Source organism: Nelusetta ayraudi, unplaced genomic scaffold, assembly GCF_046127955.1.
Source record: "Nelusetta ayraudi isolate G7.1 ecotype Tasmania unplaced genomic scaffold, CSIRO-AGI_Nayr_v1 ptg000126l, whole genome shotgun sequence".
NCBI lineage: Eukaryota > Metazoa > Chordata > Actinopteri > Tetraodontiformes > Monacanthidae > Nelusetta > Nelusetta ayraudi.
The window spans coordinates 97,501-112,500 of record NW_027466176.1 but is presented as its reverse complement, the minus strand read 5'-3'; the positions used below and the strand labels follow the sequence as shown (position 1 = coordinate 112,500).

General features: G+C 49.0%; 1 protein-coding gene across 1 annotated transcript in view; it reads left to right on the top strand.

Annotated features, from left to right (window-relative positions):
• The first annotated feature begins 2,507 nt into the window (after nt 1-2,507).
• The window catches only part of LOC142904270 (phospholipid-transporting ATPase ABCA1-like), a 37,550-nt gene continuing 25,057 nt past the window's right edge, over nt 2,508-15,000 (top strand). Inside the window, exons 1-6 of the mRNA XM_076050245.1 lie at nt 2,508-2,701; nt 5,726-5,855; nt 7,177-7,270; nt 8,299-8,440; nt 9,050-9,168; nt 13,592-13,713. Coding sequence (XP_075906360.1) covers nt 5,790-5,855; nt 7,177-7,270; nt 8,299-8,440; nt 9,050-9,168; nt 13,592-13,713 — 543 coding nt within the window. The 5' untranslated portion in view covers nt 2,508-2,701; nt 5,726-5,789. The remainder of the gene's footprint in view (nt 2,702-5,725; nt 5,856-7,176; nt 7,271-8,298; nt 8,441-9,049; nt 9,169-13,591; nt 13,714-15,000) is intronic.

The window sequence follows — 15,000 nt, the reverse complement described above, 5'->3', positions numbered from 1 at the left end:
CCCCATATTTATTTGTATTTTTCTACACAAAAAACCCAGTACTGTGTTTTTCTGGGTTGTTTGTTTGTCTGTTTTGCAGTGAAAGCATACAGCGGGTGAAAGTGCAGTCCTCTCCAGGCCTTCAGTGGAGCGTAGCATCGCTTCTTGCTTTTCACAGCTTCTCTTCTTGTTTTTCTGGGGGAAATATGACACACACACACACACACACACACACACACACACACACACAGGAATGCCTCTGTCAGGTTAGCAACAAGGTTTTGCCCTCACCAAAACACGGCTAACGGCTACGCTTTAGCCACTAAAAACTTTTTTTTTTTTTTTTTTTTTTGCTCGAGGCTACAAACAGAGGGCTAAATATATCCTTCTGTGACAATCCAAAGAGTGTGTGACTGCTTGAGTGGCCACAGAGGCCTCGCTAAGATAAGCCAAGATAACTGCTACCACTTACTTGCTAGCTTCTTCTTTTTTTTAAAAAATCTTTCAGTCTGGTCGCTGTCTGTCCAGCCGGGAATCAGCTGCAGTAGTTTTGTGAGTCCGACTGCATCGTAAGGAGAGTTTTTTTTTTTTTTTTTTCACATGATGTCATCTCTGCGATGCAATCACCTGAAATTCCTCACAGGACTTCTTTTTTCTGTCCAATCTCCATCTGTGATCTGTTTCTGGTTCACAAGTGGGTCGTGGAGCTGGAGCGGGCCAATACATCTATATATACATATATATATATATATATATATATATATATATATATATATATATATATATATATATGTATATATATATATATATACATATATATATATATATATATACATATATATAAAATGTTGGGCATGTATTTTACGGAATAAAGTTACGACAAGGAGAAAAAATAATGATGGTCCTGAGACTCCAGCAGTTAGTTGAGAACCACTGCGCTAGGCAACCGCGGGGTCATACAAACACACACACACACACACACACACACACACACACACACACACACACACACACCTCAGACAGACAGGACAGTCCATCTTTGTGTGGAAGCCTTCAGTCGGGGGAAGGGCGACTTAACACGTTGTTCTGTAAACAACTGTCAGTGAAGGCAGCGTATCAGGCCAAGACCTTCAGCTGCTGGGGAGGGGGAGGAGGGGGGGGTTGGGGGTTGGGGGGGCACTTGATGCGCTAGCTGCCTCCGTGCTTTTGAGCTTTGTGAGTTGGGGCAGGGCATCGGCAAGGTGACATTCAGCCGCTGTTTGTGACTGGAACCAAAACTGGGCCCGGCGAGCAGCCTTGCAGCCTCACCGATGACTTCCGTGGATTTTTGTGTTACTTTTTAGTACTACTGTTATACCGTCCTTTTATTTCTCTTTATCCTGTAGTTTAGTGCATGGCAGGCCTTTCATTAAACTCCCTCCCCCTCCCCTCTTGTTAAGCTGCTGTCAACACAGAATTCCCCTCGAGAAAGTAAACAGAGAAACCAACAAAGTATCCATGTGAAGTATCCATCCATCCATCCATCCATCTATCCATCCATCCATCATCCATCCATCCATCCATCTATCCATCCATCCATCCATCCATCCTTCCATCTATCCATCCATCCATCCCTCCATCCATCCATCATCCATCCATCCATGCATCTATCCATCCATCCATCCATCCTTCCATCTATCCATCCATCCATCCATCATCCATCATCCATCCATCCATCCATCATCCATCCATCCATCATCCATCATCCATCATCCATCCATCCATCTATCTATCTATCTATCTATCTATCTATCATCCATCCATCCATCCATCATCTATCATCCATCCATCCACCCATCCATCATCCATCCATCCATCTATCTATCTATCTATCTATCTATCTATCTATCTATCCATCCATCCATCCATCAATCTATCTATCTATCTATCATCCATCCATCCATCCATCATCTATCATCCATCCATCCACCCATCCATCATCCATCCATCCATCTATCTATCTATCTATCTATCTATCTATCTATCTATCCATCCATCCATCTATCTATCTATCTATCTATCTATCATCCATCCATCCATCCATCATCTATCCATCCACCCACCCATCCATCCATCCATCCATCATCCATCCATCCATCTATCTATCTATCTATTGATAAGCATCACGCAAAGCTTCAAGTCACACACCGCACCCCCCCCCCACCCCACCCCATTGATCGGAGCCTCCATCTAACGTTTAAAAAAAAAAAAAAAAAAAAAAAAAGCCTAAATATCGCGAGACTAAAGAAAACCGTTCAAATTCGCGCATTTAAAAAAAAAAAAAAAAAATCGATTAATGTTTGTCGGTTTAATCGGGAATCGAATGAATTCCGCTGCAAGTGCCGCTGCCGCTGCCGCCGCCGCTGGCCCTTTAAGGCGTGTTTTGACTGCGCACGTGCTTGGCTTTTTCGTGGGAGGAGCCTGAGACTTTGACCGATAGTTACCTCTGCTGCCGCTGCTGCTGCTCAGCTCCTATCCGCTGTGCATCAGGCGGCGGCGATATAAAAGCCAGCTGGAGGGGAGGAGAGAAAAAATAGAAGCGTTCGCAGAGACGAGAGGAGGTCGAGGAGAGGAAGAAAGAGGAGGAGAAGAAGGAGAAGTGGAGTTCACACTGACCTCCGTCTCTGGCTTTTGGAGTATATGAGAAGAGCGAGGAGAGGATATTTGGATATTTCACTCGACGGTGAGTTTGTTTATTTTATTTTTTGTCATTTCCTGTCTTTTTGTGTATTTGAAGTGATGGAGTTTTTTTTTTTTGAGGGGGGGGGGGTCGATGTTTACGAGTTTCCTTTGTTGGCTCGACAAAGACGCGTTTTGCCACCGTGGAGCCGTGACAAACACTTTGCTGCGTCTGTTGGCTCGCGCAGTGTCACCGGCGAGAGAAAAAAAAAAACACTTTTTTCCCTTCAAACTAAAACTGACCCTTGTGTTTTGTTTTTTTTCCTCTCAATCTTTTTCCCCACTTGTTTTCTTTACAACATTGGCATCAAACAGCGCGACGTGTTGAAAGGTGTGTGGCGCGAGACTGACGCTAAAGTCCGGCGTGAAGGAACCAAACAGCTGTCGTTGCGTGTTTGTTCGGTCTTTTGTCATCTTTCACGCTTTTTTTGTGTTGTCTTTTCTGTCTCTCTCTCTCTTCCTCCGGCTGTTGCGTTGTTGGACGGTGTCAAGCGAGCCAAGTCGAACGGAGCTGTTTCCGGCGAAGCCCTTCCAAAATAAAAACACGAACATGCCTTCCAGCCGCTTTCGTGCTTTATTGTGAAAATGGTGGCGCTTCCGGTGTCGTCGTCGTTATACTGTGCGTGACTGTGGCGCAGCGGGATGACCGACAGTAACCTGGGTTGTCGGAGAACAATGAATCACAAGAATAGAAGTGAGATGCGGGGACCAAATTTTTGTTTAAAACGCGATAGCGCGCGAGTCGATGCGAAACAGGAAGTCCTTCGTTCATTCACGAGTTGTTGGGGTTTTTTTGTGTGTGGTGTGTCATTGTGTTACAATAACACCTGCAGTCACTACTCAAGTCAAGCGCAGTGTGGTAGTTCTTTCATATGCACACTGCGCGTGAGTTGTCTTATTTGTGTTGCTAATTGTGTCGCAGCGTCGACGCGTTTTGCTTGTTTCCGTCCACAAAACGCGACGACGTCTCCAAATTCTTTCTCCTCCTTTGCGAAATGAAGCTCCAAATGTTGTTGTTTGGTTGTTGTTGTTGTTGTTGTTGTTGTTGTTGTTGTTTTTGCATTCAATCAACGATTGGTGCTTTCATTCCATCAATGGAGGGAGGAGGGAGACAGAAAGATGACGACGGTCGGTGGACAAACATAATCCCGTCTCAATGCGAAATCACACGTGAGCGACCACTGACGGTAAACAAGTGTAGAAATAAATAAATAAACGAGAGAAAAAATATATAAATTTCGCGCAGTTCCGCTAGAGGCGCACTGGCTCTGCACCATTTGTCTGTTGTTGTTTTTGTTTATTTATTTATTTATTTATTAACACAAACCGTCTCTGCATATTTTTTTATTTTTTTATTTTTTCAGTAATGACACGCAACAACAACAAAAAAAAGAATCGAACAACACGATGTTTTTTGTTCGATACGACTCAGTGTGACTCGGTTCAGTTCAGAGACGGCGAAGCGTCAACGCGGTGCAAATGAGTGACGTCACATTGGCAGCGCGTCGAAAAAACAGGCTTTTCCCCGTTAACACAGCGTTACCGCGAACACCTGAACGCATCGCGCGCAGGCTGGACACACACACACACACACACACACACACACACACACACACACACAATGATGTCCAGATGAGAGGAATGATGGCAAGACTGACTCCTTGATTGCAAGAAAGGAAAGTGTGTGTGTGTGTGTGTGTGTGTGTGTGTGTGTGTGTGATAGAGAATCAGACTCTCAAACAGGAACCAACCAGTCTGAGCTGCTGCTGCTGCTGCTGCTGCTGCTTGATGTCCTCACTCAAACATCTGCTCTGCTTTTTTATTTCCCCCCTGCGGCTGACTGAGTTTGCTGCCTGCTCACTGCCAGTCAGCCAGCCAGTCAGTCAGTCAGTCTGGCGGCGGCGTCCTGAACGCAGCGCCGTCTTGTTGTTTTCCCAGAAGCCGGAGCAGCATCTGGACGAGTGGGAAGAGTGCGGAGACGGAGACGGAGCAGCGCGGTGTAAACAGAAGCACCAGTGGATGTTTGGAAGGTGCTTTGGAGAGCAGCTTCCAAACATCCACTGTGATTTATTGGAGGCTTCAGCAGCGTTTCAACAGATTCCATCGCACAGTTTAAACAACTTCTGGCTAATTTACCCTCGCGTTGTGTTTATAGAAACAGAACGGAACGACTTCATTCATCCCACATCGGGGAAATTAGCTTCGGTCACAGTGGAACTACAGTGCAGAGACAAAGTCACACTGTAAACTACGAAAACAAGAAGAAAAAACGATCCAAACCTGTAAATGATAAAGGAAAAATAAAAAGACAGCATCGGGGCCACAACCTTTAGCCTCTTCAGCCGCTAACTAGCGCCTCTGATCGCAGCTCCTGTAGTTCCTGTAGTTCCTGTAGTTTGATGTGACTCATCCCCCTCGGGAATGTGGTTCTTTAACGGCCGCTAACGGTCAGCTAACGGCGGCTGATATCAAACCTCCACACTTGGAGTCGTTGGCTCCCCCCCCCCCCCGCTCGTTGTGAACGCACAAAGCAAAAACAGACAAAGAGGTCACATGACCGCCTGCTCGGCGTTTGTCGCGCGACTGGGCGGCGGGGAGACGCATGCGGCAGAGCCGAGGCTCAACCTGAGGCTCCGGCCTCCTCTCGACGGCATCGGAGACATTTTTTTTTCCCACGTCCGCATGTGACAAATAAAGTTCTTGGATTTTGAATCCCCGGTTGTCCGAGGTGGCTCCAGGTGCGAGCGGGCTTCCTGGCGGGATTTCGCTGCTGGTGTTTCTCAGTTGGTCGAAAGTGCGTCAGCGGCGCCTGTGATAGGGGAACAAAGGGGTCAAAGGTCAGGGCACTTTCCAGCATGTACATGAAATCAGTGGGGGAGGGGATGGGGATGGGGGGGAGGGCGCGAGGAGACGGCGAGGTGCGAGCGAAGGAATAAAACGGTTGAAAAAAAGGAGGAGGAGGAGACAAAAGGTTCCGCTTCCTCTCTGTTGCTGCTGAGGTCTGACTGTGGCTGTTGTGTCCCTGCAGCCAGGAGCCGGAGCTGCGGCAGCCGCAGTGTGAGCGCGCTCAGTGAGGCTGGGAGGACGCCGACATGGCCGTCTCCACCCAGCTGGGTCTGCTGCTGTGGAAGAACTTCACCTACCGACGGAGACAGACGGTGAGTGGCGCCGCCATCGGCACTTTGCTCCTCTTCATCGTCGCCGCCTCCAGAAAAACCTTCTTCTTCTTCTTCTTCTTCTTCTTCTTCTTCTTCTTCTTCTGGAGTCTCTTCATGGATTGATCCTCTCAGTGTGAATCCTGGGAAGCCTGTTTAGATGCACACTAAGCTGATATCCATGCAGGATAAAACCAGCATCCCAACTCAACATCTCTAGCTAACTCACTAACTAATAAACTAACTCTAGCTAACTCACTAACTAATAAACTAACTCTAGCTAACTCACTAACTAAGAAACTCACTCACTAACTAATAAGCTAACTGACTATCTCTAGCTAACTCACTAACTTGCTAACTCACTAACTAATAAACTAACTCACTAACTCCAGCTAACTGACTATCTCTAGCTAACTCACTAACTACTACTCGCTAACTCACTAACTCCAGCTAACTACCACACAGTAGTTGAGCTGTGGGACTTCCTGCTCAGTTCTGGACGGCAGCTCAAAGGACCGCAGGAACAGCAACCTGCCGTGGGTTTGGATCATGTGACTTCTCCAAACTGTGGTGGGGGGAGGAGGGGGAGGGGGGGGGGTGCAGCGTTGTGTGTTTTGTGTCCAGGGTGACAAACACCAGCTGTTAAACAGTGAGACGGTTGATTTTTTATCTCTCGTCTTGTTTGTTCTTTGATATTATGGGATAAACACTTTATTTTCTTCTTTGACTTAATATTACATTTGATATGTGATATTTGTTTTGTTTTTTCAAACCTGATTGGATTCCTGCTGATTTTTTTCCTTCCTAACTTTATTGCACACAACGAGGGGACAACAGAGGGTTGTAATTCCTCCTCCTCTATCGAGGGGGGGTCGATGATGTCACAGTCACTCTCTCGCTCGCTCGCCCCACTCGAACCCGGGCGCAGAATCAAAGGCGCCTGCAGCCAATCAGGGCCAGTTGACCGTCGCTGCTGGTGGCTCGCTGCCCCCCCCCCCCCGGAGCAGATGGAGCGAAGCTTCCCTCAGCGTCTCGCTGCACCTATTAACCTACATAGTCCACACACACCCCCGGATTACTGCACACACACACACACACACACACACACACACACACACACACACACACACACACACACACAGATCTCTTAAACCCTCACGGTGCTTTTGAACTTTAAAAAAAAAACTGCTGGAACCTCGAGGAAAAAAAACAGAGCCTCCTTTCCTTCCTTTCTTTCTTTTTCCTTTGTTTGAATTGATTGAGTTTTCATTTTGTCATTTCTTTGAGCTCCTCCTCTCATAACTCCTGCTGTTCTCTCCCGCAGGTCCAGCTGCTGATCGAGATCATCTGGCCGCTCTTCATCTTCTTCATCCTCATCTCAGTGCGGATCCACTATCCTCCCTACGAGCAGCATGAATGTGAGCTGCTCCCTCTCTCCTCTCCTCTCTCCTTCCTTCCTCCCCCCCCCCCCCCCCCCACCACAGTCCAGGGTGGCCGCCGCTTTTACACTGTTCTCTGGTCACAAGGTGCACATTTAGTGTGTGTGTGTGTGTGTGTGTGTGTGTGTGTGTGTGAGAGAGTGTGTGTGAGAGTGTGAGTGTGTGTGTGTGTGTGTGTGTGTGACAGGATGTTGACTTACTGGAAAGCAGAGCTGCTTCCAAAACTCACCGGCCGGTCGAGATAAGCTCTTGATAGGACTCTCTCTCTCCCTCTCCCTCTCTCTCTCCCTCTCTCCCCTCTCTCTCTCTCCCTCTCCCTCTCTCTCTCCCTCTCTGTCTCTCTCTCTCTCCCTCTCCCTCTCCCTCTCCCTCTCTCCCTCTCCCTCTCTCTCTCTCTCCTCTCTCTCTCCCTCTCTGTCTCTCTCCCTCTCCCTCTCTCTCTCCCTCTCCCTCTCTCTCTCCCTCTCTCTCTCTCTCCTCTCTCTCTCCCTCTCTCTCTCTCTCCTCTGTCTCTCCCTCTCTGTCTCTCTCCCTCTCTCTCTCCCTCTCTGTCTCTCTGTCCCTCTCTCTCTCTCTCTCTCTCTCTCTCTCCTCTCTCTCTCTCTCTCTCTCTCCCTTCCTTTTCCTCCAGCAGGAGTTCATTCAGTTCAGCTGCAGTAATCTGGTTACTTGGTCAACAGGTCATCACCCTGACCTAACCCCCCTAGTGGTTGTAGTTGAGTAGCGTCAGTAGCAATAATAGAGTCATGGATGATAAGAGAGCAAACAGCAGTGAAGATAAAGTCTTGAAGGTCGTGACCTCTGGAGCACCGTTAAATGTTAAATATTCACCACTGGAGTCAGTGACACACACACACACACACACACACACACACACACACACACACACACACACACACGCACACACACAGAATGCCTGTACAACTTTATGAATCTCCTCCTCCTCCTGCTGCTGTTCACCTGCTGCTCCTGCTGTGCTCACTGTGTTCTCCTCCACCTGCCTGCAGGTCACTTCCCCAACAAGGCCATGCCCTCCGCTGGCACCCTGCCCTGGGTGCAGGGCATCGTCTGCAACGCCAACAACCCCTGCTTCAGGAGCCCCACGCCAGGAGAGGCTCCCGGGGTGGTGGGCAACTTTGACGACTCCATGTGAGTGATACTACTGCAGCAGCAGCAGCAGTAACAGCAGTAACAGTAACAGCAGCAGCAGTAGTAACAGCAGCAGCAGTAACAGCAGTAACAGTAACAGCAGCAGTAACAGTAGTAACAGTAACAGCAGTAACAGTAACAGTAGCAGCAGTAACAGCAGCAGCAGTAACAGCAGTAACAGTAACAGCTGCAGCAGTAACAGTAACAGTAGTAACAGTAACAGCAGCAGTAACAGCAGTAACAGTAACAGCAGCAGCAGTAACAGTAGTAACAGTAACAGCTGCAACAGTAACAGTAGTAACAGTAACAGCAGCAGCAGTAACAGCAGCAGCAGTCACAACAGTAACAGCAGCAGTAACAGTAACAGCAGCAGCAGCAGTAACAACAGTAACAGCAGTAACAGTAACAGCAGCAGTAACAGTAGTAACAGTAACAGCAGCAGTAACAGCAGCAGTAACAGCAGTAACAGTAACAGCAGCAGTAACAGCAGCAGCAGTAACAACAGTAACAGCAGCAGTAACAGTAGTAACAGTAACAGCAGTAACAGTAGCAGCAGCTACTAGCAGCTCGGGACAGGAAGTGCTAAACTGGTTCTTGTCTCTTCTCCAGAATCTCTCGTCTCATCACGGATGCCAAGAAGCTGCTGCTCTACACTCAGAATGACAAGAGCTACGAGGGCTACAGAGGTCTGCTGAGGGCCCTCAGGAAGCTGCAGGGGAACACGGCCGGTAAGACCTGCTGCTGCTGCTGCTCCACCTCCACCTCCCCCTGCTTCACCTCTTGTTCTTCTCACCCTGTCTCCAGTTGTCTCTAGTTCAAATCTCTGTGATGTGAAAGCCAATCAGCAGCGACTTTAGATGGAAGCACTGCTGCTCCAAACCATTAGTGGCTGATGGTTATCGCTGAGGTTGACTTTCCTGGACATTTCCATAATTGATTGGATCAGAGCATCTCAGTTGGTGCTCCAAGTGCGTCAAAGTTGGTCTGATCTGATCTGGTCTGGTCTGGTCTGGTCTGATCAGACCTGGTCTGGTCCTGCTCCTACTCTGTGTGTGCACCTGGTCTTCGTGGCTCTTCAGCTACAGGGACCATCTTGGTGTTCTCTTGGTGGTTCTTCTAGTTGAAGCCTTCAGAAGGTTGGTGGAGAACCGAAGCTGCTCATCACTGTGATGTCATCCTCAGTGTATTTCACATGTGCGATGTATCAGTGAATAGAAGTGTGAGCGACCCCCCCCCACCACCACCACCACCACCTCTTCCCTTCTTATCTGTGGCTGCCAGCAGCCTCCAGGGGCCGCTGGTGGGCGGGGCCTCCCTGCAGCACTGCGCCGGTTGCAGAGGTGGTTGGTTGGTTGCAGGGCAGGAAAATAAAACGCCACCAAAAAATAAAATCAAGCTCTCTTTGCACTGATTATGCAACCACAGCAGAGTCATGGGAAGAAGACTCTTCCTCCTCCTCTTCTCCTTCTTCTCCTTCTTCTTCCTCCTTGTCAATGAACCTCCTGATGTTGAGAGACTGTGACTGTCTGGCCGTCAGCGAGCAGGAAGAAGGTCAACCTTCCAAAATAACACGTTGGCTTTCTAAAATAACACGTTGGCAGCTAGAGAGAGAGAGAGAGAGAGAGAGAGAGAGAGAGAGAGAGAGAGAGAGAGAGAGAGAGAGAGAGAGAGAGAGAGAGAGAGAGAGCGAGAGAGACCCCCCCCAGCTGTCCCCATGGACAAAGTTCTGCTGGCAGATGAAGGTCTGATGATGATGATGATACACCAAACCTTTGGTTATCTTGAGCCAGCCAGTTAAAGAGAGACTCCGCCTCCAGCTCCTCCTCCCAGCCAAAACACACACCCACACACACACACACACGGGGGGGGTCACATGCTGTTGCGTGTGCAGTTTTATTGCAGGGCCGCCTCTGAGAGACAACCACAACTACACTGCACCGGCTGCACTTCCATGAAAATCTTTCACAAAAACAAAAACAAAAAAAAGTACAAATTCCAGTTTGCAGGTTTTTCCATTTGCTGTCCAGAATGGCTGTCACATTATTTCTCTTTGATGACTTATTAAAAAATATTCCAGCTCCTCCTCCGTCCAATCATAACGCGCCATTCTCACTGGTCAGTGAACTGGTCACGTGACCCCGTACGAGGCCACCCAGTAAAGTGTTCCCATGACAGTTTAGCGATGTTCCTCCATACGGATGCGTCTTGGAAAAACCTCCTGATGAGAACCTTTCAGTCGTATTGGAGAGGATTTTCCAAGCTGAGCTGTTTTTTTTATTATGGCCATGTTCAGGTTTGGTGCAGTGCTAGCTAGCTAGCGGTGCTGGGAACGCAGCTGGTGAGTCTGAGTCTGATCCAGAACATCATAGAATCTTTAAGGACTCTTTCTTTTTTTTTCTTCTTTTTTTATCCTTTTTTTTTCTAGATCGGTGAGCCGAAGCTCTTCCCGATCACACACACAATGGAGTCGTTGGAATAGAACTTTATTGATCTCCCTAAAGGGGGAAATTCGATGTTTGTGAGCCGATAGCAACAATAAAATATCACGATAAAGAAAAAACACCAATAAATAGAATAAGATCAAACATATGTGCAATTTAAAGTGCTAGGACTTTTGCTCTATTCATATTATCATTAATATTGTTACGAGTGTTATAAATCATGGACAAATTGATTTTCAACTTTGGGGACCTTGAAGCGAAGCTTCGGCCCGCTGAGGATTGAACCCTGAGATTGAATCAGCAGCAGCAGCAGCAGCAGCAGCAGCAGCAGCAGCACACTTCATTGCTCCCGCCGGGGTTCCTCCAGGGTCCCAGGGACTTCCTGCCGGGGGGGGCGGGGCTTCCTGTCACCAGGGAGTGGCCGGGGGAGGCTCATTAGCACTCATTAGCGCTCCCTAGTCAGGCACCGGCGAGAGCTCAGGTCATATGCAGACAGCACAGGTGCAGGAGACACACACACACACACACACACACACACACACACACACAGGTTGGTAGAGGTCCTGACCTGACAATCAGATGTTAAACCTTCTCACGATCTAGTGGACGCTCATGACATCAAGACCCCCAAGACCTCCACTGCTCCTCCGCTGCTCCTCCACTGCTCCTCCGCTGCTCCTCCACTGCTCCTCCACTGCTCCTCCACTGCCTCTCCACTGCTCCTCCACTGCCTCTCCACTGCTCCTCCACTGCTCCTCCACCTCGCCTCTCCACTGCTCCTCCACCTCGCCTCCACTGCTCCTCCACTGCTCCTCCGCTGCTCCTCCACCTCGCCTCCACTGCTCCTCCACTGCTCCTCCACCTCGCCTCCACTGCTCCTCCACTGCTCCTCCACTGCCTCTCCACTGCTCCTCCACTGCTCCTCCACCTCGCCTCTCCACTGCTCCTCCACCTCGCCTCCACTGCTCCTCCACTGCTCCTCCGCTGCTCCTCCACCTCGCCTCCACTGCTCCTCCACTGCTCCTCCACCTCGCCTCCACTGCTCCTCCACTGCTCCTCCACTGCCTCTCCACTGCTCCTCCACTGCTCCTCCACCTCGCCTCTCCACTGCTCCTCCACCTCGCCTCCACTGCTCCTCCACTGCTCCTCCGCTGCTCCTCCACCTCGCCTCCACTGCTCCTCCACTGCTCCTCCACCTCGCCTCCACTGCTCCTCCACTGCTCCTCCACCTCGCCTCCACTGCTCCTCCACTGCCTCTCCACTGCCTCTCCACTGCGCCTCCACTGCGTCTCCACCTCGCCTCCACTGCGTCTCCACTTCCTTGATGGTGATGATGGTGGTGATGGCGGGCTCGATGGAATCATTTCCTGTTTGTGTTCATCCAAGGGGCGTTTCAAAGAGATGCGCTCCAGATGAGTCGCTCGCACCGGCAGAGTCATTTCCGCTCGGCGGTGCAGTGAAAAACTCACGCAACGCTTACACAACAAACTGCGAATGGCGACGGCAGTTAACACGGTGACATTCTGAACTTCCTCCAAACCCCCGACTGCTAGCGCGAGGCCAAGCAAGAGAGGTCAGAGTGAAGACCAGGAGAAGAAAGAGAAGAAGAAGAAGAAGAAGAAGAAGAAGGAGATTTGTTTTCTTTTCACAACTGCAATTTTATTTCAATTTTTTTTCTCCCTGGGATGCAATTTGAAGAAAGATAGTAAAGATTTGTAGACAGAATGAAAAGAAAATGTATATACACACACACACATACACACACACACATAAAAGAAGAAGTAGAAGAAGTGGGTGAAGGTTCAGGAGTTGGAGATTTAGGGAAGGACACAATGACCTGAAGTAACCCCCACTACTGAGAGGAACCGGGAGCTGTGTGTGTGTGTGTGTGTGTGTGTGCGTGTGTGTGGGAAGCCGAGCCAGCGCTGACTCAGGCCAGTGTCTCTAATGGTTTTGACTCGTGCGGAATGCAGCTGAAAGAACAAAACGTTCTCACGCGGCTGAAGAGCATCAAACACAACAGAAGACCGCTTAACACAACATTATGACGGCGGACGTGTCAGCGGTCACTTTAATCCGTCCAGGGTTGAACTATGAGTACAGGTGCAACACGAAAAATGAGAATATCGAGTCAAAGTTGTGTTGCAATTTAACATAACATGAAGTTCAATTGCAGAAATACAACAACCTTTTCAGGATATTCTAATGTTCTGGGTAGTACCTTGTTGAAAGAAAGGAACATGTGCAGCTGCTTCTGCAGCCAGTAGGGGTGGGGGGGGGGGGGGGGGGTTGTGTTCCAGAGGCTCCGGCTCACCAGCTGCGTTTCCATCACCGCGAGAACTGCTAAAAACTTGAATAAAACTTGAATAAAACTTGAATAAAAAGCAGCTCCACCTGGAGAAACCTCTCCAGTCTGGCTCAAAAGGCTTTGATGCTCTCATCAGTCATGGAGACACGTACGGGGTCATGTGACCAGTCCGACTTCCAGTGAAAATCGTGCGTTACGATTGGACGGAGGAGGAGACGGAATACTTTTTATTTTTTCTTATTTTTTTTTTTTCTACATGTCGTCAAAGAGAAAAACACGACAACCGTTCTGTGGTCGGCGCACAGACAAAAGAAGACGCAATTCCCGTAAATTCCGCTGAACGTGTGTTTCTGCTTCTTCTTCTTCTTCTTCTTCTCCTTCTTCCTCTTTCCTTGAACAAAGGTTTCAAGCTGAAGGACTTCCTGCGGGACGACGAGACGCTCTCTCACTTCCTGCACCACAACGCCTCGCTCCCCCGACACGCACTCAAGCACATCGTGGAGGCCGACGTCAACCTGGAGAAGGTTGGTTCTCAAAATTCACCCAACTGCCCTCCCTCTCTCTCTCCACACATATATATATGTATATATACACACACACACTAGGGCTGTCAGCATTAACGCATTAATCTCGATTATTTATTTACAATCCATATCAAGTTTTCTTTCCATTAATGGCATTTCAAACGTGAGCCTTTTTGTCCCTTTTGCTAACCCGTAGTTCGTCCCTCCGATGTACTTGACACGATGGGATTAAAACGGCCGTGAAATTGCAAAATAACAGAATTCTACACACGCAATTCAAACCAAACCGCAATTAATCGCTGGTAACTACGAAGATTCTGCGATTAATCGCGATTTAAAAAGTTAATCATTTGACAGACCTCAGATATATGTGTGTGTGTGTGTGTGTGTGTGTGTGTGTGTGTGTGTTTTCAGTCAGTGAAGCGGTCCTTCCTTTGCCTCTGCATTTCTTTTGTTTTGCGGGCCTCCACTTTTCATACTGGATGTACTCTATCCACCCTTTGTGATGTCACAGAGGGCCCTGCCACCACCACCACCAGTTCAGCCGGCAGTTTTTTCTGAATTCCGGTAGTTGGTGTGTAGTTGACTCGACCAGAGTCGGGACGGGAGGAAAATGAAAGATCTTAAACCTTGAAGGCTGCGGTCATGTGACCACATGCTATCAACACAGCGACTTCAGCTGCGCAGGGCGCTGCTACATCCCATAATTCCCATAATCCTCTTGGCTGACAGCCCCTCCCTGATGAAGTGTTTTCCTCCTGGGTGTCTCAGCCCTGCTTTCCATCCATGCTGATCAAACACACAGAGCGGGGGAGCTCCTGCTTCATAATTGGAGGAGCTGCCGTCACATGACTGGCCTCCGCCAGGCTCCACCCCCCACCCCCACTCACGTGCACAGGCAGAGGCGAGCGCACGGTCGCACTGCACCACCTGATTTCCTCCTCCTCCTCCATCGATTGGCCAGGGGTGTGTGTGTGTGTGTGTGTGTGTGTGTGTGTGTGAGTGTGTGTGTGTGTGTGTGTGTGTGTGTGTGTGTGTGTGTGTGTGCAGTCGGTGGTCTTGTAGTTTCTGGAGGAAATCCCCCCCAAAATGAAATAAAAGAGTTTCTGCTGCTGCAGTAAATCTTCTTCCTCCTGCTCCTGCTCCTCCTCCTCCTCCTCCTCCTCCTCCTGCTCCTCCTCCCTGGTGTTGTGCCTCCTGCAGTCATGCTGGCATAACAGCTGCAGCTCCGGGGGCCACTCGGACCACAAGTCAGCTGCCCTTTGTCTTGTTTTCACTAACACACAC